The sequence below is a fragment of the Triticum urartu genome, chromosome 2A (assembly GCF_056163025.1).
Source record: "Triticum urartu cultivar PI428250 chromosome 2A, HENAU_Tu73, whole genome shotgun sequence".
In the NCBI taxonomy this organism is placed as follows: Eukaryota; Viridiplantae; Streptophyta; class Magnoliopsida; order Poales; family Poaceae; genus Triticum; species Triticum urartu.
Window position 1 is genome coordinate 371,181,895 of NC_141874.1, and position 24,687 is coordinate 371,206,581.

At 42.8% G+C, this 24,687-nt stretch overlaps 3 protein-coding genes across 4 annotated transcripts; 2 read left to right on the forward strand and 1 right to left on the reverse strand.

Annotated features, from left to right (window-relative positions):
- Nucleotides 1-15,738: 15,738 nt before the first annotated feature.
- On the reverse strand, nt 15,739-18,966 carry LOC125536973 (uncharacterized). Of its 2 annotated transcripts, none has more exons than XM_048700266.2 (2): nt 16,167-18,966; nt 15,739-16,081 (listed from the first exon to the last, which is right to left on the reverse strand). In XM_048700266.2, the coding sequence occupies exon 1, from the start codon at nt 18,487-18,489 to the stop codon at nt 16,540-16,542; it is 1,950 nt and encodes a 649-aa protein (XP_048556223.1). In that variant the 5' UTR covers nt 18,490-18,966; the 3' UTR covers nt 15,739-16,081; nt 16,167-16,539. The 2 variants fall into 2 exon arrangements, with proteins under 2 accessions (XP_048556223.1, XP_048556222.1); XM_048700265.2 differs by having other exon boundaries at nt 15,739-16,089.
- Nucleotides 18,967-20,404: 1,438 nt separating this feature from the next.
- Nucleotides 20,405-24,129, forward strand: LOC125536975 (CST complex subunit TEN1). The gene is made up of 4 exons (XM_048700268.2): nt 20,405-20,575; nt 23,243-23,358; nt 23,437-23,590; nt 23,684-24,129. The coding sequence occupies exons 2-4, from the start codon at nt 23,255-23,257 to the stop codon at nt 23,801-23,803; spliced, it is 378 nt and encodes a 125-aa protein (XP_048556225.1). The 5' UTR covers nt 20,405-20,575; nt 23,243-23,254; the 3' UTR covers nt 23,804-24,129.
- On the forward strand, nt 20,668-21,637 carry LOC125536974 (uncharacterized). Its single transcript, XM_048700267.2, has one exon. The coding sequence runs from the start codon at nt 20,868-20,870 to the stop codon at nt 21,462-21,464; it is 597 nt and encodes a 198-aa protein (XP_048556224.2). The 5' UTR covers nt 20,668-20,867; the 3' UTR covers nt 21,465-21,637.
- Nucleotides 24,130-24,687: the final 558 nt, after the last annotated feature.

The following is a 24,687-nucleotide window of genomic DNA, read 5'->3' on the forward strand; positions in this document are numbered from 1 at the left end:
CCTTATGCAACTAGTGCATGTCAGTCGGTGGAACCAGTCTCATGTAAGCGTACGTGTAAGGTCGGTCTGGGCCGCTTCATCCCACGATGCCGCCGAATCAAGATAAGACTAGTAACGGCAAGTAAATTGACAATATCGATGCCCACAACTGCTTTGTGTTCTACTCGTGCATAGAAACTACGCATAGACCTAGCTCTGATACCATTGTTGGGGATCGTAGCAGAAATTTAAAATTTTCTACGCATCACCAAGATCAATCTATGGAGTAATCTAGCAACGAGGGGAAGGGGAGTGCATCTACATACCCTTGTAGATCGCTAAGCGGAAGCGTTGCAAGAACGCGGATGAAGAAGTCGTACTCGCAGCGATTCAGATCGCGGTTGATTCCGATCTAAGTGCCGAACAACGGCGCCTCCGCGTTCAACACACGTGCAGCCCGGTGACGTCTCCCACGCCTTGATCCAGCAAGGAGAGAGGGAGAGGTTGAGGAAGACTCCGTCCAGCAGCAGCACTACGGCGTGGTGGTGGTGGAGGAGCGCGGGACTCCAGTAGGGCTTCGCCAAGCACTACGAGAGACGAGGAGGGAGAGGGATAGGGCTGCACCAACAGGGGAAGAACTTCGTGTGTTGGGCTGCCCCTTTGCCTCCACTATATATAGGGGGAGAGGGAGGGCTGCGCCCCACCTAGGGTTTCCACCCTAGGGGTGGCGGCAGCCCCAATCCCCATCTGGGGTGGCGGCCAAGTGGGGGGAGAGGGAGGCGCACCAGGCATGGGCCTTAGGGCCCATCTGCCCTTAGGGTTTGCCCCCTCTTCTCTCTAGGCGCATGGGCCTTAGTGGGGAGGCGCCCCAGCCCACCTAGGGTCTGGTCCCTTCTCACACTTGGCCCATGTATGCCTCCGGGGCCCGTGGCCCCTCCCGGTGGACCCCCGGACCCCTCTGGTGGTCCCGGTACACTACCGGTGATGCCCGGAACACTTCCGGTGGCCAAAACCATACTTCCTATATATCAATCTTTACCTCCGGACCATTCAAGAACTCCTCGTGACGTCCGAAATCTCATCCGGGACTCCGAACAACATTCGGTAACCGCGTGCATACTTTCCCTATAACCCTAGCATCAACGAACCTTAAGTGTGTAGACCCTACGGGTTCGGGAGTCATGCAGACATGGCCGAGACAACTCTCCGGTCAATAACCAACAGCGGGATCTGGATACCCATGTTGGCTCCCACATGCTCCATGATGATCTCATCGGATGAACCACGATGTCAAGGATTCAATCAATCCCGTATACAATTCCCTTTGTCTATCGGTACGATACTTGCCCGAGATTCGATCGTCGGTATCCCTATACCTTGTTCAATCTCGTTACCGTCAAGTCTCTTTACTCGTTCTGTAACACATCATCCCGTGATCAACTCCTTGGTCACGTTGTGCACATTATGATGATGTCCTACCGAGTGGGCCCAGAGATACCTCTTCGTTACACGGAGTGACAAATCCCGGTCTCGATTCGTGCCAACCCAATAGACACTTTCCAAGATACCCGTAGTGCACCTTTATTGCCACCCAGTTACGTTGTGATGTTTGGCACACCCAAAGCACTCCTACGGTATCCGGGAGTTGCACAATCTCATGGTCTAAGGAAATGATACTTGACATTAGAAAAGCTTTAGCATACGAACTACACGATCTTGTGCTAGGCTTAGGATTGGGTCTTGTCCATCGCATCATTCTCCTAATGATGTGATCCCGTTATCAACGACATCCAATGTCCATGGTCAGGAAACCGTAACCATCCATTGATCAACAAGCTAGTCAACTAGAGGCTTACTAGGGACATGATGTTGTCTATGTATCCACACATGTATCTGAGTTTCCTATCAATTCTAGCGTGGATAATAAACGATTATCATGAACAATGAAATATAATATAATAACTAATTTATTATTGCCTCTAGGGCATATTTCCAACACCTCCTATATATACCTACGTACCCTCAAACGATCAGAGACAGAGCCAAAACCCTAATTCCACCGCCGTAACTTTCTGTATCCACGAGATCCCATCTTGGGGCCTGTTCCGGAGCTCCGCCGGAGGGGGCATCCATCACGGAGGGCTTCTACATCAACACATAGCCTGTCCGATGAAGTATGAGTAGTTTACCTCAGACCTTCGGGTCCATAGTTATTAGCTAGATGGCTTCTTCTCTCTTTTTGGATCTCAATACAATGTTCTCCCCCTCTCTTGTGGAGATCTATTCAATGTAATCTTCTTTTTGCGGTGTGTTTGTTGGGACCGATGAATTGTGGGTTTATGATCAAGATTATCTATGAACAATATTTGAATCTTCTCTTAATTCTTTTATGTATGATTGGTTATCTTTGCAAGTCTCTTCGAATTATCAGTTTGGTTTGGCCTACTAGATTGATCTTTCTTGCAATGGGAGAAGTGCTTAGCTTTGGGTTCAATCTTGCAGTGTCCTTTCCTAGTGACAGTAGGGGCAGCAAGGCACGCATTGTATTGTTGCCATCGAGGATAATAAGATGGGTTTTTTTATCATATTGAATGAATTTATCTCTCTACATCATGTCATCTTGCTTAAGTCATTACTCTGTTTTCATGAACTTAATACTCTAGATGCATGCTGGATAGCGGTCGATGAGTGGAGTAATAGTAGTAGATGCAGGCAGCAGTCGGTCTACTTGTCTCGGACGTGATGCCTATATACATGATCATACCTAGATATTCTCATAACTATGCTCAATTCTGTCAATTGCTCAACAGTAATTCGTTCACCCACCGTAAAATACTTATGCTCTTCAGAGAAGCCACTAGTGAAACCTATGGCCCCCGGGTCTATCTTCATCATTTTAATCTTCCAATACTTAGTTATTTCATTTGCTTTTTACTTTGCTTTTATTTGACTTTGCATCTTTATCATAAAAATACCAAAAATATTATCCTATCATATCTATCAAATCTCACTCTCGTAAGTGACCATGAAGGGATTGACAACCCCTTATCGCGTTGGTTGCGAGGAGTTATTTGCTTTGTGCAGGTACGAGGGAGTCGCGCGTAGCCTCCTACTGGATTGATACCTTGGTTCTCAAAAACTGAGGGAAATACTTATGCTACTTTGCTGCATCATCCTTTCCTCTTCAAGGAAATCCAATGCAGTGCTCAAGAGGTAGAAAGAAGGATTTCTGGCACCATTGTCGGGGAGGTTCACGCAAGTCAAGATTTGACTCCCGACAACGAGCCATTTCTGGCGCCGTTGCCGGGGAGTCTACGCAAAAGTCAACATACCAAGTACCCATCACAGCCCTTATCTCCCGCATTACATTATTTGCCATTTGCCTCTCGTTTTCCTCTCCCCCACTTCACCCTTGCCGTTTTATTCATCCTCTCTCTCTATCCTCCCTCTCTTTCTCTATTTGCCTCTTTTTGCCCGCTTGCTTTTTGTTTGCTTGTGTGTTGGATTGATTGCTTGTCACGATGGCTCAAGATAACACTAAATTGTGTGACTTTACCAATACCAACAACAATGATTTTATTAGCACTCCGATTGCTCCTCTTACCGATGCTAAATCTTGTGAAATTAATGACGCTTTGCTGAATCTTGTCATGAAAGATCCGTTTTCTGGCCTTCCTAGTGAAGATGCCGCTACCCATCTAAATAGCTTCGATAATTTGTGTGATATGCAAAAGAAGAAAGATGTGGACAACGATACTGTTAAGTTGAAACTATTTCCTTTTTCGCTTAGAGATCGTGCTAAAGCTTGGTTTTTGTCTTTGCCTAAAAATAGTATTGATTCTTGGAACAAGTGCAAAGATGTTTTTATCTCTAAGTATTTTCCTCCCGCTAAGATCATCTCCCTTAGAAATGATATTATGAATTTTAAGAAACTTGATCATGAACATGTTGCACAAGCTTGGGAGAGGATGAAATTAATGATACGTAATTGCCCTACTCATAGTTTGAATTTGTGGATGATTATACAATTTTTTCATGCCGGATTGAATTTTGCTTCTAGAAATCTTTTAGATTCGGCCGCGGGAGGCACTTTTATGGAAATTACTTTAGGAGAAGCTACTAAACTCCTAGATAATATTATGGTTAATTATTCTCAATGGCATACTGAAAAATCTACTAATAAAAAGGTGCATGCAACAGAAGAAATTAATGTTTTGAGTGGAAAGATGGATGAACTTATGAAATTATTTGCTAGTGAGAGTGTTTCTTCTGATCCTAATGATATTCCCTTGTCTACTTTGATTGAGAATAATAATGAATCTATGGATGTGAATTTTGTTGGTAGGAACAATTTTGGTAACAACGCGTATAGAGGAAATTTTAATCCTAGGCCTTGTCCTAGTAATCCCTCTAATAATTATGGAATTCCTACAACAATTCTTATGGAAATTATAATAAGATGCCCTCTGATTTTGAATCTAATATTAAAGAATTTATTACTTCACAAAAGAATTTCAATGCTATGATTGAAGAAAAATTGCTTAAGATTGATGAGTTGGCTAGGAATGTTGATAGAATTTCTCTTGATGTAGATTCTTTGAAACTTAGATCTACTCCTCCTAAGCATGATATCAATGAGTCTCTCAAAGCCACGAGAATTTCCATTGATGAGTGCAAAGAAAGAACCGCTAGGATGCGTGCTAAGAAAGATGCCTTTATAAGAGCGTGTTCTTCTAGTTCATATGAAAATAAAGATGAAGATCTAAAAGTTATTTATGTGTCCCCTATTAAATCTTTGTTTTGCAATATGAATCTTGATAATGATGGGACTGAATATGATCCACCTTTACCTAGAAGGCGTTCCAAAAATTCAGAGTTTTTAGATCTTGATGCTAAATTTGATGAAAGTGCGATTGAAGAAATTAAAACCCTAGATGTTGTTAAACCCACTATTTTGGATGTCAAGGAATTTAATTATGAAAATTGCTCTTTGATTGATTGTATTTCCTTGTTGCAATCTGTGCTAAATTCTCCTCATGCTTATAGTCAAAATAAAGCGTTTACTAAACATATCGTTAATGCCTTGATGCAATCTTATGAAGAAGAACTTGAGTTGGAAGTTTGTATCCCTGGAAAACTTTATGATGAGTGGGAACCAACTATTAAAATTAAGATTAAAGATCATGAGTTCTATGCTTTTATGTGATTTGGGTGCTAGTGTTTCCACGATTCCAAAGACTTTGTGTGATTTGTTAGGTTTCCATGATTTTGATGATTGCTCTTTAAACTTGCACCTTGCGGATTCCACTATTAAGAAACCAATGGGAAGAATCAATGATGGTCTTATTGTCGCAAATAGGAATTATGTGCCCATAGATTTTATTGTTCTTGACATAGATTGCAATTCTTCATGTCCTATTATCCTTGGTAGACCTTTCCTTAGAACGATTGGTGCAATTATTGATATGAAGGAAGGAAATATTAGATTCCAATTTCCGTTAAGGAAAGGCATGGAACACTTTCCTAGCAAGAAGATTAAATTACCTTATGAATCTATTATGTGATCCACTTATGGATTGCCTACCAAAGATGGCAATACCTAGATCTATCCTTGCTTTTTATGCCTAGCTAGGGGCATTAAATGATAGCGCTTGTTGGGAGGCAACCCAATTTTATTTTTATTCCTTGCTTTTTGCTCCTGTTTAGTAATAAATAATTTACTTAGCCTATGTTTTGGTTATGTTTTTTGTGCTTAATTAGTGTTTGTGCCAAGTAGAACCGTTGGGAAGACTTGGGGAAAGTCTTGATATCTTGCTGTAAAAAACAGAAACTTTAGCGCTCACGAGAACTGCTGCCATTTTTATTTGGAAAGTGATATTTCGTTAATTATTTTTTAATATGATTAATATATAAATTACTCACTTCCAGAAATTTATTTTAGAATTTTTGGGGTTCCATATCTTGCGCTAGCTACAGATTACTACACACTATTCTGTTTTTGATAGATTCTGTTTTTCGTGTGTTGTTTGCTTATTTTGATGAATCTATGGCTAGTAAAATAGTTTATAAACCATAGAGAAGTTGGAATACAGTAGGTTTAACACCAATATAAATAAAGAATGAGTTCATTAAAGTACCTTGAAGTGGTCTTTTGTTTTCTTTCGCTAACGGAGCTCACGAGATTTTCTACTTTAAGTTTTGTGTTGTGAAGTTTTCAAGTTTTGGGTAAAGATTTGATGGATTATGGAACAAGGAGTGGCAAGAGCCTAAGCTTTGGGATGCCCATGAAACCCCCAAGATAATCTAAGGACACCTAAAAGCCAAAGCTTGGGGATGCCCCAGAAGGCATCCCCTGTTTCGTCTACTTCTATCGGTAACTTTACTTGGAGCTATATTTTTATTCACCACATGATATGTGTTTTGCTTGGAGCATTTTGTATGATTTGAGTCTTTACTTTTTAGTTTACCATAATCATCCTTTCTATACACACATTTTGAGAGAGCCATACATGATTTGGAACTTGTTAGAATACTCTATGTGCTTCACTTATATGTTTTGAGTTATATAGTTTTGCTCTAGTACTTCACTTATATCTTTTAGAGCACGGTGGTGGATTTGTTTTATAGAAACTATTGATCTCTCATGCTTTCACTTAGATTATTTTAAGAGTCTTAAATAGCATGGTAATTTTCTTAAATAATCCTAATATGCTAGGTATTCAAGATTAGTAAAAAAATCTTATGAGTGTTTTGAATACTAAGAGAAGTTTGATGCTTGATGATTGTTTTGAGATATGGAGGTAATAATATCAAAGTCGTGCTAGTTGAGTAGTTGTGAATTTGAGAAATGCTTGTGTTGAAGTTTTCAAGTCCCATAGCATGCATGTATGGTAAACGTTATGTAACAAATTTGAAACATGAGGTGTTTTTTGATTGTCCTCCTTATGAGTGGCGGTCGGGGACGAGCGATGGTCTTTTCCTACCAATCTATCCCCCTAGGAATGTGTGTGTAGTGCTTGGTTTTTGATGACTTGTAGATTTTTGCAATAAGTATGTGAGTTCTTTATGACTAATGTTGATTCCATGGATTATACGCACTCTCACCCTTCCATCATTGCTAGCCTCTTCGGTACCGTGCATTGCCCTTTCTCACATTGAGAGTTGGTGCAAACCTCGCCGGTGCATCCAAACCCCGTGATATGATACACTCTTTCACACATAAACCTCCTTATATCTTCCTCAAAACAGCCACCATACCTACCTACTATGGCATTTCCATAGCCATTCCGAGATATATTGCCATGCAACTTTTCACCATTCCGTTTATCATGACACATTCATCATTGTCATATTGCTTAGCATGATCATGTAGTTGACATAGTATTTGTGGCAAAGCCATCGTTCATAATTCTTTCATACATGTCACTCTTGGTTCATTGCATATCCTGGTACACCGCCGGAGGCATTCATATAGAGTCATCTTTTGTTCTAGGATCGAGTTGTAATCATTGAGTTGTAAATAAATAGAAGTGTGATGATCATCATTTTCTAGAGCATTGTCCCAAGTGAGGAATTAAAAAAAGGGAGAAAGGTCATAAAAAAGAAGAGAAGGCCCACAAAAAAAGAGAAAAAGAGAGAAGGGACAATGCTACTATCTTTTGCCACACTTGTGTTTCAAGGTAGCACCATAATCTTCATGATAGAGAGTCTTTTGTTTTGTCATTTTCATATACTAGTGGGAATTTTTCACTATAGAACTTGGCTTGTATATTCCAACAATGGGCCTCCTCAAGTGCCCTAGGTCTTCGTGAGCAAGCAAGTTGGATGCACACCCACTTAGTTTCTTTTGTTGAGCTTTCATACATTTATAGCTCTAGTGCATCCATTGCATGGCAATCCCTACTCCTTGCATTAACATCAATCGATGGGCATCTCCATAGCCCATTGATTAGACTCGTTGATGTGAGACTTTCTCCTTTTCTGTATTCTCCACATAACCCCCATCATCATATTCTATTCCACCCGTAGTGCTATGTCCATGGCTCGCGCTCATATATTGCGTGAAAGTTTATAGGTTTGAGATTACTAAAGTATGAAACAATTGCTTGGCTTGTCATCGGGGTTGTGCATGATGAGAGCATTCTTGTGTGACGAAAATGGAGCATGACTAAACTATATGATTTTGTAGGGATGACTTTCTTTGGCCATGTTATTTTGAGAAGACATAATTTCTTAGTTAGTATGCTTGAAGTATCATTGTTTTTATGTCAATATGAACTTTTATCTTGAATCTTTCGGATCTGAATATTCATACCACAATTAAGAAGAATTACATTAAAATTATGCCAAGTAGCACTCCGCATCAAAATTTCTGTTTTTATCATTTTCCTACTCGAGGATGAGCAGGAATTAAGCTTGGGGATGCTTGATACGTCTCCAATGTATCTATAAATTTTGATTGCTCCATGCTATATTATCTACTGTTTTGGACATTATTGGGCTTTATTATCCACTTTTATATTATTTTTGGGACTAACCTATTAACCGGAGGCCCAGCCCAAAATTGTTCTTTTTTGCCTATTTTAGGGTTTCGAAGAAAGGAATATCAAACGGAGTCCAAACGGAATGAAATCTTTGGGAACGTGATTTTCTCACCGAACATGATCCAGGAGACTTGGACCGTACATCAAGAAATAAAGGAGGAGGCCACAAGGCAGGGGGGCGCGCCTACCCCCCCCCCAGGCGCGCCCTCCACCCTTGTGGGCCCCCTGTTGCTCCACCGACATACTCCTTCCTCCTATATATACCTACGTACCCCCAAACGATCAGACGGAGCCAAAACCCTAATTCCACCGCCGTAACTTTCTGTATCCACGAGATCCCATCTTGGGGCCTGTTCCGGAGCTCCGCCGGAGGGGGCATCCATCACGGAGGGCTTCTACATCAACACCATAGCCTCTCCGATGAAGTGTGAGTAGTTTACCTCAGACCTTCGGGTCCATAGTTATTAGCTAGATGGCTTCTTCTCTCTTTTTGGATCTCAATACAATGTTCTCCCTCTCTCTTGTGGAGATCTATTCGATGTAATCTTCTTTTTGCAGTTTGTTTGTTGAGACCGATGAATTGTGGGTTTATGATCAAGATTATCTATGAACAATATTTGTATCTTCTCTTAATTCTTTTATGTATGATTGGTTATCTTTGCAAGTCTCTTCGAATTATCAGTTTGGTTTGGCCTACTAGATTGATCGTTCTTGCAATGGGAGAAGTGCTTAGTTTTGGGTTCAATCTTGCGGTGTCCTTTCCCAGTGACAGTAGGGGCAGCAAGGCATGTATTGTATTGTTGCCATCGAGGATAACAAGATGTTTTTTTATCATATTGCATGAATTTATCCCTCTACATCATGTCATCTTGCTTAAGGCGTTACATTGTTTTCATGAACTTAATACTCTAGATGCATGCTGGATAGCGGTTGATGAGTGGAGTAATAGTAGTAGATGCAGGCAGGAGTTGGTCTGCTTGTCTCGTACGTGATGCCTATATACATGATCATACATAGATATTCTCATAACTATGCTCAATTCTCTCAATTGCTCAACAGTAATTCGTTCACCCACCGTAAAATACTTATGCTCTTGAGAGAAGCCACTAGTGAAACCTATGGCCCCCGGGTCTATCTTCATCATATTAATCTTCCAATATTTAGTTATTTCCTTTGCTTTTTACTTTGCTTTTATTTTACTTTGCATCTTTATCATAAAAATACCAAAAATATTATCCTATCATATCAATCAGATCTCACGCTCGTAAGTGACCGTGAAGGGATTGACAACCCCTTATCGCGTTGGTTGCGAGGAGTTATTTGCTTTGTGCGGGTATGAGGGACTCACGCGTAGCCTCCTACTGGATTGATACCTTGGTTCTCAAAAACTGAGGGAAATACTTACGCTACTTTGCTGCATCATCCTTTTCTCTTCAAGAAAATTCAACGTAGTGCTCAAGAGGTAGCAATCGTCTTCATCAACGTCATCGTCTTCACCAACATCTTACCACCTTTCTCACCTCTTTTCAGCGGTCCACTCTCTCGCAACCCGCTGTAATCCCCTACTTGAACATGGTATTTTGATGCTATGAATAATTATCCAATGATTGGTGTAATCGTTATTATGTCTAAGTAGATTATTGTTGTTCTATGGGTTAATTGGTGAATTGCCATGATTAGTTTCAGTTGCTTGTGTTTATGTTACTATCATTTGGTGCCCATCATACGAGCTCGCGTGAGGATCACATCTTGTAGGGCTAGTAGCTTTTTTTTCTTGAACACAGTACAGACTTAAGCGCTCATATATACGCGGATACACTCACCTGTATGAATGCACACACGCACATCCTACCTCTATGAGCATCTTTAAGAGACTGAGACGACGTATCATCTTAGAGAAAATCCAACGGGGCGACCCAAACAGACATCGCTCTTGTTCGATTTTTTGTCCGTTTGGGTCGGCCGCCCGCCCGGCGTTCGCCCTGTTTTAGATTTGGGTCAGTAGTGTGCCCAACGCGTCGACCCATATGTGCCGGCGTGGCCAGCTGGCCGACCTATTTCAAAAATAGCTCATTTTTGCATTGTTTCATACACAACTTTTGCATTCAAACATATAGACAAATAACATAGTTTCAATCGAATAAAATAGCATAGTTTTACAAGCCGAGTGAAAGTAAAAATGTCTCACATAATTTTGTAAGCCGAATAAAGAAGATACATCTATTGGTTGCCAACATGAGTCCACATATGCTCAACCAAATCATTTTGCAGTCGCACGTGAGTTTCCCAATCACGCATGTCATGATGAAATTGGGTGAACTATTTGTGCCGCTCCTCCATACTCAGGCGCAACATTCTCACCTTGAAACTGAAACCCTTGATCATACAGACGTTCCGGGCGCTCATATTCTACGATCATATTGTGCATGATCACACAAGCAGTCATCACCTCCCAATAATTTCTGCGTGCTCCAAGTATTAGCAGGATACCGAATGATGCCCCATCGAGATTGCCAAACACCAAAGGCACGCTCGACATCCTTCCTAGCACTCTCTTGATCTTGAGAAAATCTTTTCCTCTTCTCTCCGACAGGTTTGGGGATTTGTTTACAATAGTGGTCCACTGAGGATAGATACCGTCACCCAGGTAGTATCCTTTGTCGTTGTTGTGGCCGTTGATAGTAAAGTTCACCAGTGGGTTGTTGCCTTCAGCAAGCCTAACAAACACCGGCGAGCACAGAAGCACATTGATATCATTGTGTGATCTGGCCATGCCAAAGAAAGAGTGCTAGATCCAGAGATCTTGAGACGCCACGGCCTCTAGTATGACAGTGCAAGCCTTGACATGGCCCTTATACTTCCCTTGCCAAGCAGAAGGGCAGTTCTTCCACTCCCAGTGCATGCAGTCTATACTGCCAAGCATCCCTGGGAAGCCCCTACTGGTATTCATCGCCAACAAACGAGCTGTATCTTCAGGAGTCGTCTTTCTCAAGTACTCAGGGCCAAACACAGCAATAACACCCTTGCAAAACTTATACATGGAGCCTAGGCTTATACATGGAGCCTAGGCATGTAGACTCGCTCGTACGGACGTACTCGTCAATGAGGGATGTGTCTGGTTAGAGGGAGATGTTAGGGTGGTTATGGGTATCCCTATCCAGTTGGCTAGGGATAGCCAGTTGGCTAGGGATAGCCATTTTTCTGTTTGATTGATGAGTGATGTTAGCCCATCTTTTGTTTGGTTCGAAGGATGAAACATGGTTGTGATAACATTTTTCTATACTTTGTAATTAAAATATATTTTTGTCATGTTATCTCTTCCATCAACTGAGGCATACACAACTCCCGGCACCAAGCAGCTCGCGCACGCACATCACACACATGTACACCACGCCACAGTAGGCTGCCCATGTACACCGTTCTTTTTTTAACACAAGGAAGGCGCATTCGGGCGTCAAATTTCATTCAACTCATTTGCAAAATACAGCGTGTATTACAAATCCTTCAACCTGAAAGTCTTGAAGAGAAAGCATAGAAGGACAAGGGGAATGAGCTGAATTTGTACAACTAAAAATAGGTTCTATTCTTGAATTGAGAACCTGGTGAGCACAGTTGTGGGCAATGCTATTGATATTCCTGGGAATGTGATAGATAGCATCAAGTTCACTAGAAGAGTCCTGCATGAAACTACTTATTTGAGGTTGACATCTCCAAGCTATAGAGTTATCCTTAATATTCCTGGAAACCACCATCTTTGCCAAAGAAAGGTTGTCTGTGAAGAATGACACATTATGGAGTTGTAACCTGCAAGCCACCTTGGCAGCAAATTGAAGGGCCAAGGCTTCTGCTACAAGAGGGGAATGTGTAGAGTTAGCAGAAGCTTGTATCATGATTTTTGTGTAAAGTCATCTCCAGGAATAAAAATGAAAATTCCAATTCCTGTTGCTTGAAGATCACTTCTTCCTGTAATGTTGTTGTTCTTCCATGAGGCATCAGAATAAACTTTTGTTCCTGAAATTATCGCATCAGACTTTATAGTTGATCCTTGAAGAGGCTGTCCCATTTGTTCAGAACCTGTATGAAGAGTAGGAGAGGAAGGATTGACTTCCTGCAATTTTTGTTCATGAAAGTCCTGCAAAGAAGAGATAGCTAGTGCTGGATGTTGCACTTGATGAGGTAGTGAAAATTTCCTGCAAAAAAGAACCTCATTTCTAGCTTTCCACAAGCACCACATGAATGTAAAAATATTAGGAATAGTGGCATGCGGATGATTAGAGGTAGAAAGGGCAGTAATGATACCATGGATGAGCAAACCAAGCAGCCTTTGCAAAAGAACAAAGAAAAAAGAGATGCAGATCATCCTCTTCAATATTACATCTAGCACATAATGTACTAATGTGAACAAAAAATCTACCAGCTCTGGCACCTGATGGAAGAGCTCGCCTGAGAAGTCTCCAAGCAAAAGTCTGGACCCGAGGGGCCATAAATTTTTCCTTCCATACCTGTTGAAGAATAGACTGAATAGATGTGTTTACCTATCTTGGTTGATTGGCCTGCACAGAGTGAATTTGTTGCAAACAAAGCTTGTATGTGCTATTGGAATTGCATTTTCCTGAAGGGGTTAAGTCCCAACAAAGAATGTCTCTGCAATCATCAAGAAGAATAGGAGTAGCGATAATAGCCGAAGCAGAGGGCTCCATAAAAAGGTTAGAGACGAGCTGAGTATTCCACACTTTTCTCCCAGGCAACCAAAGATCAAAAACCTTAGCCGGATAGATAAAATTGCTACTTTGCTGAATGATAAGATGATCATATAAGGCAACCAAAGATCAGAAACCTTAGCCGGATAGATAAAATTGCTACTTTGCTGAATGATAAGATGATCATATAAATTGTGCCAGGTAGAGCACCAGGGGGAACTCCAAACAGAAACATTCCCTTGGGAAATTTGATAAAAGGAGTGGGCTTTGAGCATAGGCATGACTTTGAGAACAAACGCCCAGAAAGCAGATTTTGGGGTATTGGAATTCGCTCTCCAAATGGAAGAACCTGGAAAATATTTAGCACGGAGAACTTGATAGATGTGACTATCAGGGTTATCAGCCAATCTCCAAGCAGCCGCAAGCAGCAATCCCTGATTCATTGCAAGCATGTTTTTGATACCCAGTCCCCCCTCCTTTTTAGGTGTACAAATGTCTTTCCAGGCCCTTAGGCATAAAGCTTTTGAACCAGCCTCCTCTCTGACTCCTACCCACCAAAAATTACGGATGACAGCGGTGAGCTTCGCAAGGAATTTTTTAGAAAAAAGTATGTTGGACATATAGTAGACAGGGATGGAAGCAAACACAGAATTGATGAGCTCAAGTCTAGCGGCATGGGATAGTTTATCTGCCTTATAAGTGGGAAGCTTATTCTTAAATTTGTCAAAAACAAAGTTATAAGCGGAAGCACGATCCTTAGCAGGGAGGATTAACGGGTGGCCAAGATGAGTAGATGTACCATCAACAAGAGGAACAGGGAATATATGAGTGATTTGTTGAGCTAAAGGCTAGGAAACGTTGGCGCTAAACAAAATAAAAGACTTGTCCCAGTTTGGAGTCTTCCCGGAAAGACAGTAGAAACGGTTGATGAGATTGGCCATCTGGTTAGCCTCCTGCACCGTAGCATTGCCACAGACCAACAAATCATCAGCAAAAAGCATGGAGTGAATAGGAGGACAGTCTGGACCAAGAGAGATCCCAGACAAGCAATTTTGGACCATAGCATCATGTAAGCTTAAAGAAAGTTCATTAATAGCAAGGACAAAAAGATAAGGCGATAAAGGACATCCTTGTCTTAAGCCTCTGTTACTACGAAAGTTGGCGAAAGGCTGACCATTGATAATAACAGAGAAACTTGGGGAAGAGATGCAAGCATAAACCAAGTTTATAAAGTGACCATGCAACCCTTTGCGCCTTTGCGAGAAAGAGCAAAGACTATGAAGTTCCATTCAAGGCGATCAAAAGCCTTGGCCAAATCAATTTTAAGCAAGAACGCTTGTTGTTTCCAAGATTTAAGGGCAAAAGTGTGAGTGATCTCTTGGGCTAAGATGATATTATTGGATATGTGTCTACCTTTAATGAAGGCTTGTTGGGAAGGATCAATATAGTCAGGAAGGTGAGGCTTCAATCTGTTGGCCAAGGTTTTGGAAATGATCTTATAAATGACATTGCAAAGGCTGATAGGTCGATAGTCAGAAGGGATTTTTGAGACCAATTTCTTAGGAATAAGAGCAATGTGAGTATCACTAATATGTGATGGCATTATACCTGTCTGGTAAAAATTTCTCACCATAGCAGTGACATCGTCACCAATCCAACTCCAGGTAGCAATGTAGAATTCGACATTGAAACCATCAGGCCCCGGAGAGGCATTTAGCTTCATGTCCTTGAGAGTGTTAAAAATTTCCTCCTTATCCGGGACATTGTAGGTGTAATCCTGGCAGTCAAGAGGAAGACTAGATGCAAGAAAAGGCCTACCAACATTCACATTAGGAGAAGCAAATATGTATTTAAAATAGTTCACAAAAGTATTCGCAATGTTTTGAGGATTAAAGTGGATGTTGTCATTCTCATCTTTTATGGAAACAATAGTATTCCTCTTTCTTCTTTTAAGAACAGCATGGTGAAAAAATTTAGTATTCCTGTCTCCTTGGGTGGCAAAAATTTTCTTTGCTCTTTGCCTATAAAAATCAGTAAGCTTTGACAGATTTTGTTCATACCTGATAATGAGAGACGATTCCATTTGATGGTCCTGCATGGACAGTGGCTGCATTTGAATACTGTTGATTTGTTGTTCTAAGTTGGCAAGCTCCTGTTGAATAGGCTTCTTCTTTTTGCACCAAACTTTTAAAGCACCTGCAAGATTATTAGTACGAGCAGAAAAATTCCTGTTGGTAGCAGAGATCCAAGCACTTCTAGCAAAAGACTGAAAATCATTCTCCTTCAGCCACCAATTATCAAACTTGAAACTTTGTTTAGGTTTCCTGTACCTACCTTCAGTGGTAATAAGGATGGGAGCATGATCACTAAGAATAATGGGAAGGTTAAGAACTTTAGTGAGGGGGTACTCAGCACACCAATCAGGATTAACTAGACCTCTATCAAGCCTTTCATAAGTAGGTTTGGAAGAAAATCTCCTATTAGTCCAAGTATAAGCAGGCCCTGAGAACCCCAGATCAAAAAAACCACAGTTCTTGATCAAAGCACGAAAAGCATACAGGCGACGATAATTCACATTAGCATTACTTTTATCCACATCATACAAAAGTTCATTGAGATCTCCCATACATAACATAGGCTTCCCAGGGTTATCATACACAAAATTTGAAATCTGATCCCAAATCACATCAGTTTGTCTGTGATAAGGATCACCATAGATGCAAACTAGACCAAAATCTCTACCGGTAGCTATATGAACTACATTCGCTAAGATAACATAGAAGGAAGCCGTATTCACATGAACTTGAAGCTCATCATTCCACATCAGCCATAAACCGCCTGAGGAGCCCCTCGAAGGAACTACAACACTATCACACATGTCAAAACGATTAATAAGATCACGAGATTTAACTTTGGAAGATCTGATTTCAGAAACAAAAGTTACCTGAGCTTTAGTGGAATGAATGAGTTTGGCGAGATACATCATCCTTTCATTGCCAAGGCTTCGCCCCATTCCTCGGCAATTCCAGGCTATGAGTCTCATGGCGATGGAGGCGCGTTAGGGCCATGCGCCGCTGCCCAATCATAGTCCATAGATTCTCCTACTTGACCTTCTACTGTGGATGGAACTCCGGAGTGATAGCCACCCACCTCCACATGGGAATGAACAGTGCCTGTACTGACAGATGGTGAACGCGAGCGAAGTCTACAGTCATCATAGGTTCGTCCAACATTGTCGCCTTGGCTGGGGGATGAGGCACGAGCTCCACCTCTACCCAAGACCGCACCATGTACTCCCTTGCCAACACTATGATTACTTAACCCAGCAGAATCACGAGTCCAAACTCGGCGTTGCCTCTGAAAGCTGGCATATAAGCCTGAAGAACCACCTCCTGGAGGAATATCCCAACGGGTACCTCGAGACTTAACCTGCAACCAAGAATAGAAGCAGAGAGCCTTGCTCCAGAATCGGCACCTGCTGCAATAGAAGCACCAGCAACAGGAACACATGAGGCAACATGAGCAGATGCTTCTGGTCCTGCATGATCCAAGAGAACAGCTGGAATTGATCCACTTTGGTGAATAAGCGCGGGGCTCTGGTCAACTTCTCTGATCGGAGGTGCTTGAGGGGAGGGAGGGCTCCTATTCGCATTATCCAGCAAAGTCTCATTATCCCCCAAAGGATAGAAGCGTTTCTTTGGTGGAGGCGGCAGTGGGCCTAGTATGGAGGAGCTTGGGCGCTTTGAACTATTACTCATGTGGGAAGGAACATATGAATCAGAGTAACTGGGATTGGATTGGTGGGTAAGGATCTGTCCATGAACAGTGGGGCAAGATAGAGCAATGGAAGCTGGCATGGAAGATGTGTTTAAGTTCTGAGTGATATGAAGCGTGGTTGTACCTTCTGTGGGTGCAAAAGGAATAACATCTATGGATTGGGGTAGCTGGCCTTCTTGTCTTGCATCTGTTGGGTTGCTTTGAGTAGACTGAAGATTATTGGCAGGTCGGCCCGCATCCCCTTGTCTGTCAGATTGACTGGCCCCAACATTAGTGTTGTGAGTCTGTTCTGCTGCTCCCCATTGAACGGTGACTAGGTGGTTATCATGCAGATTTCCCTCATGAATGTTGGTACCTAGTCGCCCACTATGACGGTGGATCTGCCGCTGCTCCTCCACATTAGCATCTTTAGATTGTGAATTTGAATCTTTGTCATTGTAACTTCTGACCAATTTGTCTTTATCTTTCTTCTTACATAAATCACTTGAACCGTCAATAGAAGTTAAGCCCTTTCCTTTTTCGTCGTCTGCAAATAAACGCTGAAATATTATGAGCTGTTGATTCTGAAATATATTTAACCCATGATTTAAAGAGCCTCCATGTGTAGAATCCAATTGCGGGATGAGCTCTGCATCAGTAATCCACTCTCCAAATCTTTGTGATGGAATATCCCCAGCTGAAACTCCCCTTTTGTGCCTTTCCAATATAATCTGATTCCTAAGAGGGCATCCCTGAACATTGTGGAACATAATTCCACAGAAAGAGCAAATCCTTCCAATTTTCTCATAAAACAGATAGGCCAGAGCAGATGATTCATTTGGAAAGGTTACCATAATTCTATCCTTAATAGCATCATTGATCTGTAACTTGGCAGTGCCCCACATATACTCAGCTCTAGTAAATAACATTCCTTGGTGCAAAGGATGAAATTCAGAGGGCTCTCCCACTTGTTCTAAAATGCTTCTTAACAATTGAATCGATCTGAATCTTGTTGGGACTCCATAAATTCTGACAGTCACATATATAGTGTTGAAACAATATTTCCCCTTTTCTTTTGCTTCATCCTCAGGATCAAGCCACTCAAGCAGTAGATTGTCAGAACCCATAATCCAAGGCTGCCTTGTAATAACAAACATCATAGCATCTAAAGTTCTGAAATGCGCCATGAACATTGATCTAGATACCTGTGATATTCCGTGATAATTGCTTCTCCAAGCTCTGGCCATAGCCTGCTGCAAGGTTTGCAAACTGAGAACACGAGCTGGTGCCATTCCAGTGGCTGCAAGAATGATGAGTATGTTGTACTTCGCATCTGCTCCTACTTCCATAGTTTCTTGGACAGCTTTGACAGAGGCAACTTTCGGATCTTGTAGGTTGAGGGCCTGCAAATCCAGAGAAAGGTCCGTCTCCATAGAAGATTGAACAGTATGTGTAGGTGGAACTGTAGAATCAATCCGCGAGACAGGAAGGGGTTCCTGCTGAGGATTCATCAGAACCGTGAAAGAAAAGGAAGAGAAGGCTCTCCTCACCGGATCGAAAAAAGGTGCTGATCGATTTAAGAACCGAAGCAGAGGATGTGGCGGAAGGGAAAAGGAGAGTTAGATTGGGGAAAAGGAAGGGAAAGAATCGAAGAAAGAAGGATTGAGGGAGAAGGGATTGGATAAATCTAGAGAAGGGAATAGTCTAGAGCGGCATGGAGCCAGTCGCCTAAGCAGCAAGTCGGTCATTATATACACCGTATCAGCCCTGCATTGTATACAGGCGATACAACATCGGCTGGCCGCGTACACCATACAAGCGGTACAACATCGGCCGCCCGCGTACACAGAGTATAGCCGCCAACGTACAGCCGTAATATCGGTCGTCCGTGTAGTATAGCCCCCAACGTACAGCATCAGTGCGTCCGCCTACAGAGTACAGCAACGACCACGCCATAGGCTGCCCATGCACACACCTCACTCACATCACGTACACGGAGGCACGCATGCACGCGCAGCTCACTCACACCACGTACACGGAAGCCCATGCACTGCTTTTGGGAGGACAGCGCCTCAACGAGAGAAAATGTTCTGTTCGCGCGCGGGTGGATGCGCATGTCCGTGAGATTTTTGCGTGTGAGCGGAGCTGGATTTTAGAGGTATATTCCTAGTATCTAGCTATCCCTATCTTATCTTATCCCAGCTCGTCCACAAATCAAACGACTGTTATCTAATAAAATATGGCTATCCCTGTCTCTTGAGTGGCTATCCCGTTAACCAAACGCACCCGAGAGCGCCGGGCACTCCGTATATAAGCATTCGGATGGTGACAGTGCATTTCTGATAAGAGAAGAAATCAATCTTTCCAACGGCATCCTCTTTACACTTGAAATAGTCATCATAGCCGACCACCCCCTCTCTAATACGGTTGAAAAGATGCCTACTCATACGGAAACGGCGGCGGAATTTCTGATGTTTGAACAACAGATCTGTTGTATCAAAGTAGTCCTTTCAAAGAAGGAAATGCCCGCTCCCTCAGTTGCGATTCAACGCCGGAAGGTGGCTCGGAATGGAGCCACGAAACAACGGTCGCTGGCTATTTAGGTGGTGATGGACCAACACGGCAGCCAATATCTCCTCTTCGTCATCAGACGATGAATTGTCGGTGTCGCAAAGGAAATTGTGAAAAAAGAACTCGTCGGCGGAGTTCATTTTGTACCTTGGCAAACTGTCGAACAACTTGCGGGCATCGACGAAAGAGACGGCCGGCGAAGGGAGTCGCCACGCGCACAGACCAAGCTAGCTGCCCTGCCGGCGTCCGACGAGCGTGCCGATGAGGCTCTGGCCGGGGCAGCGAGGCGGCTTCTTGGTCGCGGTCGCGGGTGTGTGTGTGTGTGTGTGGAGGGGGGGGGGGTTGGGAAGCTGTTGGTCTCCGGCGGCAAGACGGCGGGGCGGTGGCAGGCGACGTGGGAGGTGGCAGGTGCAGAGTGGATGTTGCAGCGCTGACAGCTAGCAGAGTCATCGGAAAAAATGGACGAAGGCGTCGGCGACGAAGGAGGGGGCGACGGTTTGTTGTTGGATGGGAAGAGCCCAATGTGCCACCGATTAATGGGTCGGGGGAGGAGAAGGTGAACACGCACGCATCCGTCTCGTATCCGTGCCGACGCAAATCCGGTTCAATAATAGGTAGGAAATAAGTCGTCCGCGGACGAAAAGCGGACGCGCGTCTGTTTGGATCGGCGCATTGGACCGACTTTTGTGTCCGCAACGACCCAAACGAACGTCCGCGAATGAAATGGGTCGCCACGTTGGAATTGCTTTTATTGGGCTGGTAGTTAATGGTAAGCATAGTAGGAAAAAATAGAATCGCCCCGCTGGTTCACCCACGCCTAGGTGATGTGGCCCGGCCCATTTGACGTCCGGTCATTAGTTTGCTGTTTTTTTTTCTTGTTACTTGTGATTTCGCTTTAAGAAATGTAGGTGCGTGCTTGTGCTCCTGCTCCTCCGGACCGAGATCTCCTGTCCTGCCACCGCCTCCTCGAGCACGGCGAGTCACCATCACCTCATATCGCCGACGTCGGTCACCACCGCAAACCAGGTACTGACACTTCGCTCAGCCACATATTTCCTATTAATCTCTCGCCTTCTCTGCTCCTTTTGTCGGATCTCTCCCTAGATGTTTCTGGACCTTAGATAGATAAGATTGCGACGTTTTTTGGCTTCTGGCTAAATTAGGGATAAGATCAAACTGTTTGCTTGTCCCCGTGTGCTGATTAATTGGAGCCAAGAAACCATTAGAGCGTTGAGGGGGAGCGAGCCAGCAGCGGCCTGATTGTTCCTCGGCCCTTCATCAACTGGGGTTGTTGAATTCTTTAGGCAGGGGCCTGCCCATGGCCGAGGATCAATCTGGCCCGCCGGCAGCGGACGGGGTGGTGGTGGCGATGAAGGGCCATCCGGGGTCAGGCAAGTCTACGGTGGCTCGTGCCATCGCCTCCGCGCTCCGATGCCCGCTCCTTGACAAGGACGACGTGCGGGACTGCACCCTGCACCTCGAGCACGCTGCCGCCGGCAGCGGCATCCTCAACGACCTCTCCTACGCCGTGCTCTGGAGGTTGGCCGAGAGGCAGCTCCGGCTTGGCCTGTCCATCGTCGTCGACTCCCCACTGTCGCGTCGAGCCCATCTCGATGCTCTGGCCCGCTTGCCTGCTGCACTTGTTATCATTGTGGAATGCCGGCCAGGCAACCAAGATGAATGGCGCCGCAGGCTGGAGGAGCGTGGAGGTGTCTTGGCCGATGATGGATGGCATAAGCCCAAGACGTGGGCCGACCTAGAAAGGCTTGTGGAAGGGTACCAAGGTTGCACAAACTATGACATTGGGGATGTGCCGAGGATCGTTGTGGATACAACGGACCCAACGGTCAGCACAGAGGCAATCGCTGTCAGGGTTGTGGATTTTATTAGGCCTCTTCTAGCCCATGCGCATTAGATATGTTATAATAGCTGTCCACCAACGTTTTGGTGAAGACAAGGTTCAAATGTTTTCTGTCAGCAGCAAAATAGAGGATAAGTTAAGTTTCAGATCAGAATTTCATGGCAGAATGTTAAAATGATGTATATTGTATTGTATAGGATTGGAAGTGCATCTGTTTAACTTTTTCATCCGTTCCCTCATTTCCTTGCGCAGCGTTGGTGCTTATGCTCGCCCTCTGTTTACGAGTGTAGCCGTTCGCAGTACCTCAAACGTGTTGCAAAATGACCCACCTATGTATTATGTTACTGATTTTGAAGCCTTTACTTGAGACTTAATACATTTTGCTTCCTTCCCCATCATTCAGGTTACAATGCTAGATCATTACACAACACATTGTTTGTTTTCCCCGTAGTGATAGCTGCTTATGTCACGGTGTCTACTTAACATCAACCCTGTAGAAGTCTCTGTAATGCATTACTAGGAATTATGAATCTCTTAGGAAATAGTTAACCTGTTATTCTCAATCTAGGTTTGCAACCATTGATATCACTCATCTTTATTTGGTCCTGGTAATCTAAAAATGATCATATATACATGTACAGTCATAACATTTCAGTGGCTATTTTAGAAACCAGAATTGATGGCGAGAAACATCGACATTTTTCTCTTACAACTCAGATGTCCTGATTCTGAATGTGTAACACACTTTTTTGTTCTGTGGTTTGCTATGGATAAGACGCTGGCAGCTTTCAATTTCCATTTCATTATTGGTAGCCTGTCAAGTGGGGGCAAGTACAGTAGAAACAACCCTTTTGGTGACTGAATAGAAAAAATCAACCTGGATTGTCTGATTGGACCTAGATTGGTCATTAAGTTTTGGAACTTGTGGGTGTAAGTTTTAAAACTCGACGGTGCAAGTTTTGTAACTTGCATCTGTGCCATCCATCTCTGATCTGATGGCCCAAGTTGATCTTTTCTATTCTTGCACCATAAGGTCTGATTCTATTGTAGTCGTCCCCTTTAAGTTGCACTGACGAAAACTTGTTTCCAACAGCACCATGTATCTTTTAATGCTCAAAGAGGCCTAGTCATAAGAAGCAAGCTATACTTCTATTTTCTTTCAAGAAAACAATGAGATCATGTTATTTTGAAATTCAAGAATTTTATGATTTGTTGGGAGGCCATATGTTATTTATTTGTACTTCAAAAGTGTTTTTTCTGCAGCACGAGGCAGTCGTGTGTTGGGAGAACAGTAGTATGCATATTGCAGTCTCAAGCATCTGAACAAATACAAAGTTGAGCACTAGGGTAGCCAGTGATTCGGTGCCCAGGCTCATCTGCACCCGCGTTTAAGGAAAAAATCAAAAAAAAATACTAGAAAAATTCAAAAAATTCCAAACAAATTTTGCATGGTAGATAATTTGGTGCGTGAGGTTCGCTCCAAATTTCAGATCATTTGGACATCTGAGTAGCTCTCGGCAAAAAAGACAAATTTCGTGTCTGTAAATTTTTTTACTGTCCATGTACTGTTCTGACCCAATTTGTCTTTTTTGCTGAGAGCTACTCATATCTCCAAATGATCTGAAATTTGGAGCGCAGCTCACGCATCAAATTATCTACCATGCAAAAAAGAATTGGAGTTTTTTTGTATTTTTTTCTTGAATGGGTGCAGATGAGCCTGGGCTCAAAAATGGATACAATCTTATAATGTTGAAACAGTATCAGTACTTTTCTTGTTTGTGAAGACTATCACCAGAGCCCAGACATAACTCCCTCGTTTTGTGTTTCACCAGTCCCCGTGCTAGATGGCATCTTCTACTCTAAAACCAGGTGTGCCTATTACTTTGCAAGAGCTAGAGCCCTCCTCAGAGATGTTCAAGCAAGGGGCATCCCTTCGGGTAACAGGAATGTATGTGTGCAGTGCAGGTGCTTCCTTCTGAAAAGTGCAAACTTCTGTGCTAACCTTCTTGGCTTGTAATTCTTTTAGCCTTCAGTCATATGATGTGGACTCTGCAGTTGTTGTCATTCAAGATGGCAGTGCTAGACTGAAGATTGATACTCAAAACCTGAGAGACATTAGTTTCCGCAGCAATTCCACGTTCCAGTTCATCGGTGAACTCCTGATCCAGCCAAATAACGATGTAATTTTTTTCTCCTTCCAGATTTTGCCAGTCGGTTTGGTCTTAGTATCATTGGAACAATGCTACATCAAATTTGGTGCTTGCGTCCTGCAGGCGATTCTACAAGCACGTGTGGGCAGGAATGTTGATGGACTTGACCTGAACCTTTACCAGCAGTCTTTGATCATCCGACGGCAACATGAAGCCAAACTACTGAGCTCCAGGAGGCCATGATCCAAAGCTGTGAACCAGGCTCAAAGCCTCACTTCAGTTTTTCTGAAGTATGGAGCATGTGAGAAAAGAATCACCTAACTCATGATGACCATGTTCTCCAGTTTGTTATAGAACCTACAAAGTGGTACTAGTAGTTAACTGAGTTTCCTGAGCACAGATTATCCCTCGAGGGCCACCTCATTCTCAAGGATATTTAAGCTATCAGGTCCATGAGCTCATATTGGTTGAGGGTCCATATATCTGTTTTGTGGGCTGGCATTCCCTTTCAGCTCGACGGATGTGGCTGCAGAGTGATATCCTATTATTCTGAACAATTTGGAACCTGACAGGCTGTGTGGGGACAGATGGATGTGATGCCTACAAACCTTAATTTCTTTTAGTTAGTGATAGCGCTTCAGACTAATTACCGCTGGAGGCACATAAACCATGGGGAACTTACATGAGCAGCCGTATAATGGGAAGGTGTATATACACCTGATATGGGGGAGATTAATAATTAAAGAAGTCAATAAAGTTCGGAACTATATTTTTGAATAAACTTGACTTTTTTTCACTAGTATACTTATTTTCACGAATAAAAACCCAGCGTTGATAAGTCACTATTCACACTAATTTGAGGTGTATATACACCTGATATGGGGGAGATTAATAATTAAAGAAGTCAATAAAGTTCAGAACTATATTTTTGAATAAACTTGACTTTTTTTCACTAGTATACTTATTTTCACGAATAAAAACCCAGCGTTGATAAGTCACTATTCACACTAATTTGATCAAATATTTTTTGCCTTGAAGTCAACACATTTTTTCTTTTGTGATTTTTTTATACAAGTACAATGAAAGGTCAAGTTTATTTTAAAAAGAATAGTTTTTTATTTAGTTAT

Bases quoted from the DNA above. Each gene is read 5' to 3' on its own strand.
- LOC125536973 (XM_048700266.2), bottom strand. From the start codon at position 18,489: ATGAATCCTCAGCAGGAACCCCTTCCTGTCTCGCGGATTGATTCTACA.
- LOC125536974 (XM_048700267.2), top strand. From the start codon at position 20,868: ATGGCCGAGGATCAATCTGGCCCGCCGGCAGCGGACGGGGTGGTGGTG.
- LOC125536975 (XM_048700268.2), top strand. From the start codon at position 23,255: ATGGCATCTTCTACTCTAAAACCAGGTGTGCCTATTACTTTGCAAGAG. The intron at 23,359-23,436 runs GTATGTGTGCAG...TAATTCTTTTAG, and splicing joins TCCCTTCGGGTAACAGGAAT to CCTTCAGTCATATGATGTGG. The intron at 23,591-23,683 runs GTAATTTTTTTC...TGCGTCCTGCAG, and splicing joins TGATCCAGCCAAATAACGAT to GCGATTCTACAAGCACGTGT.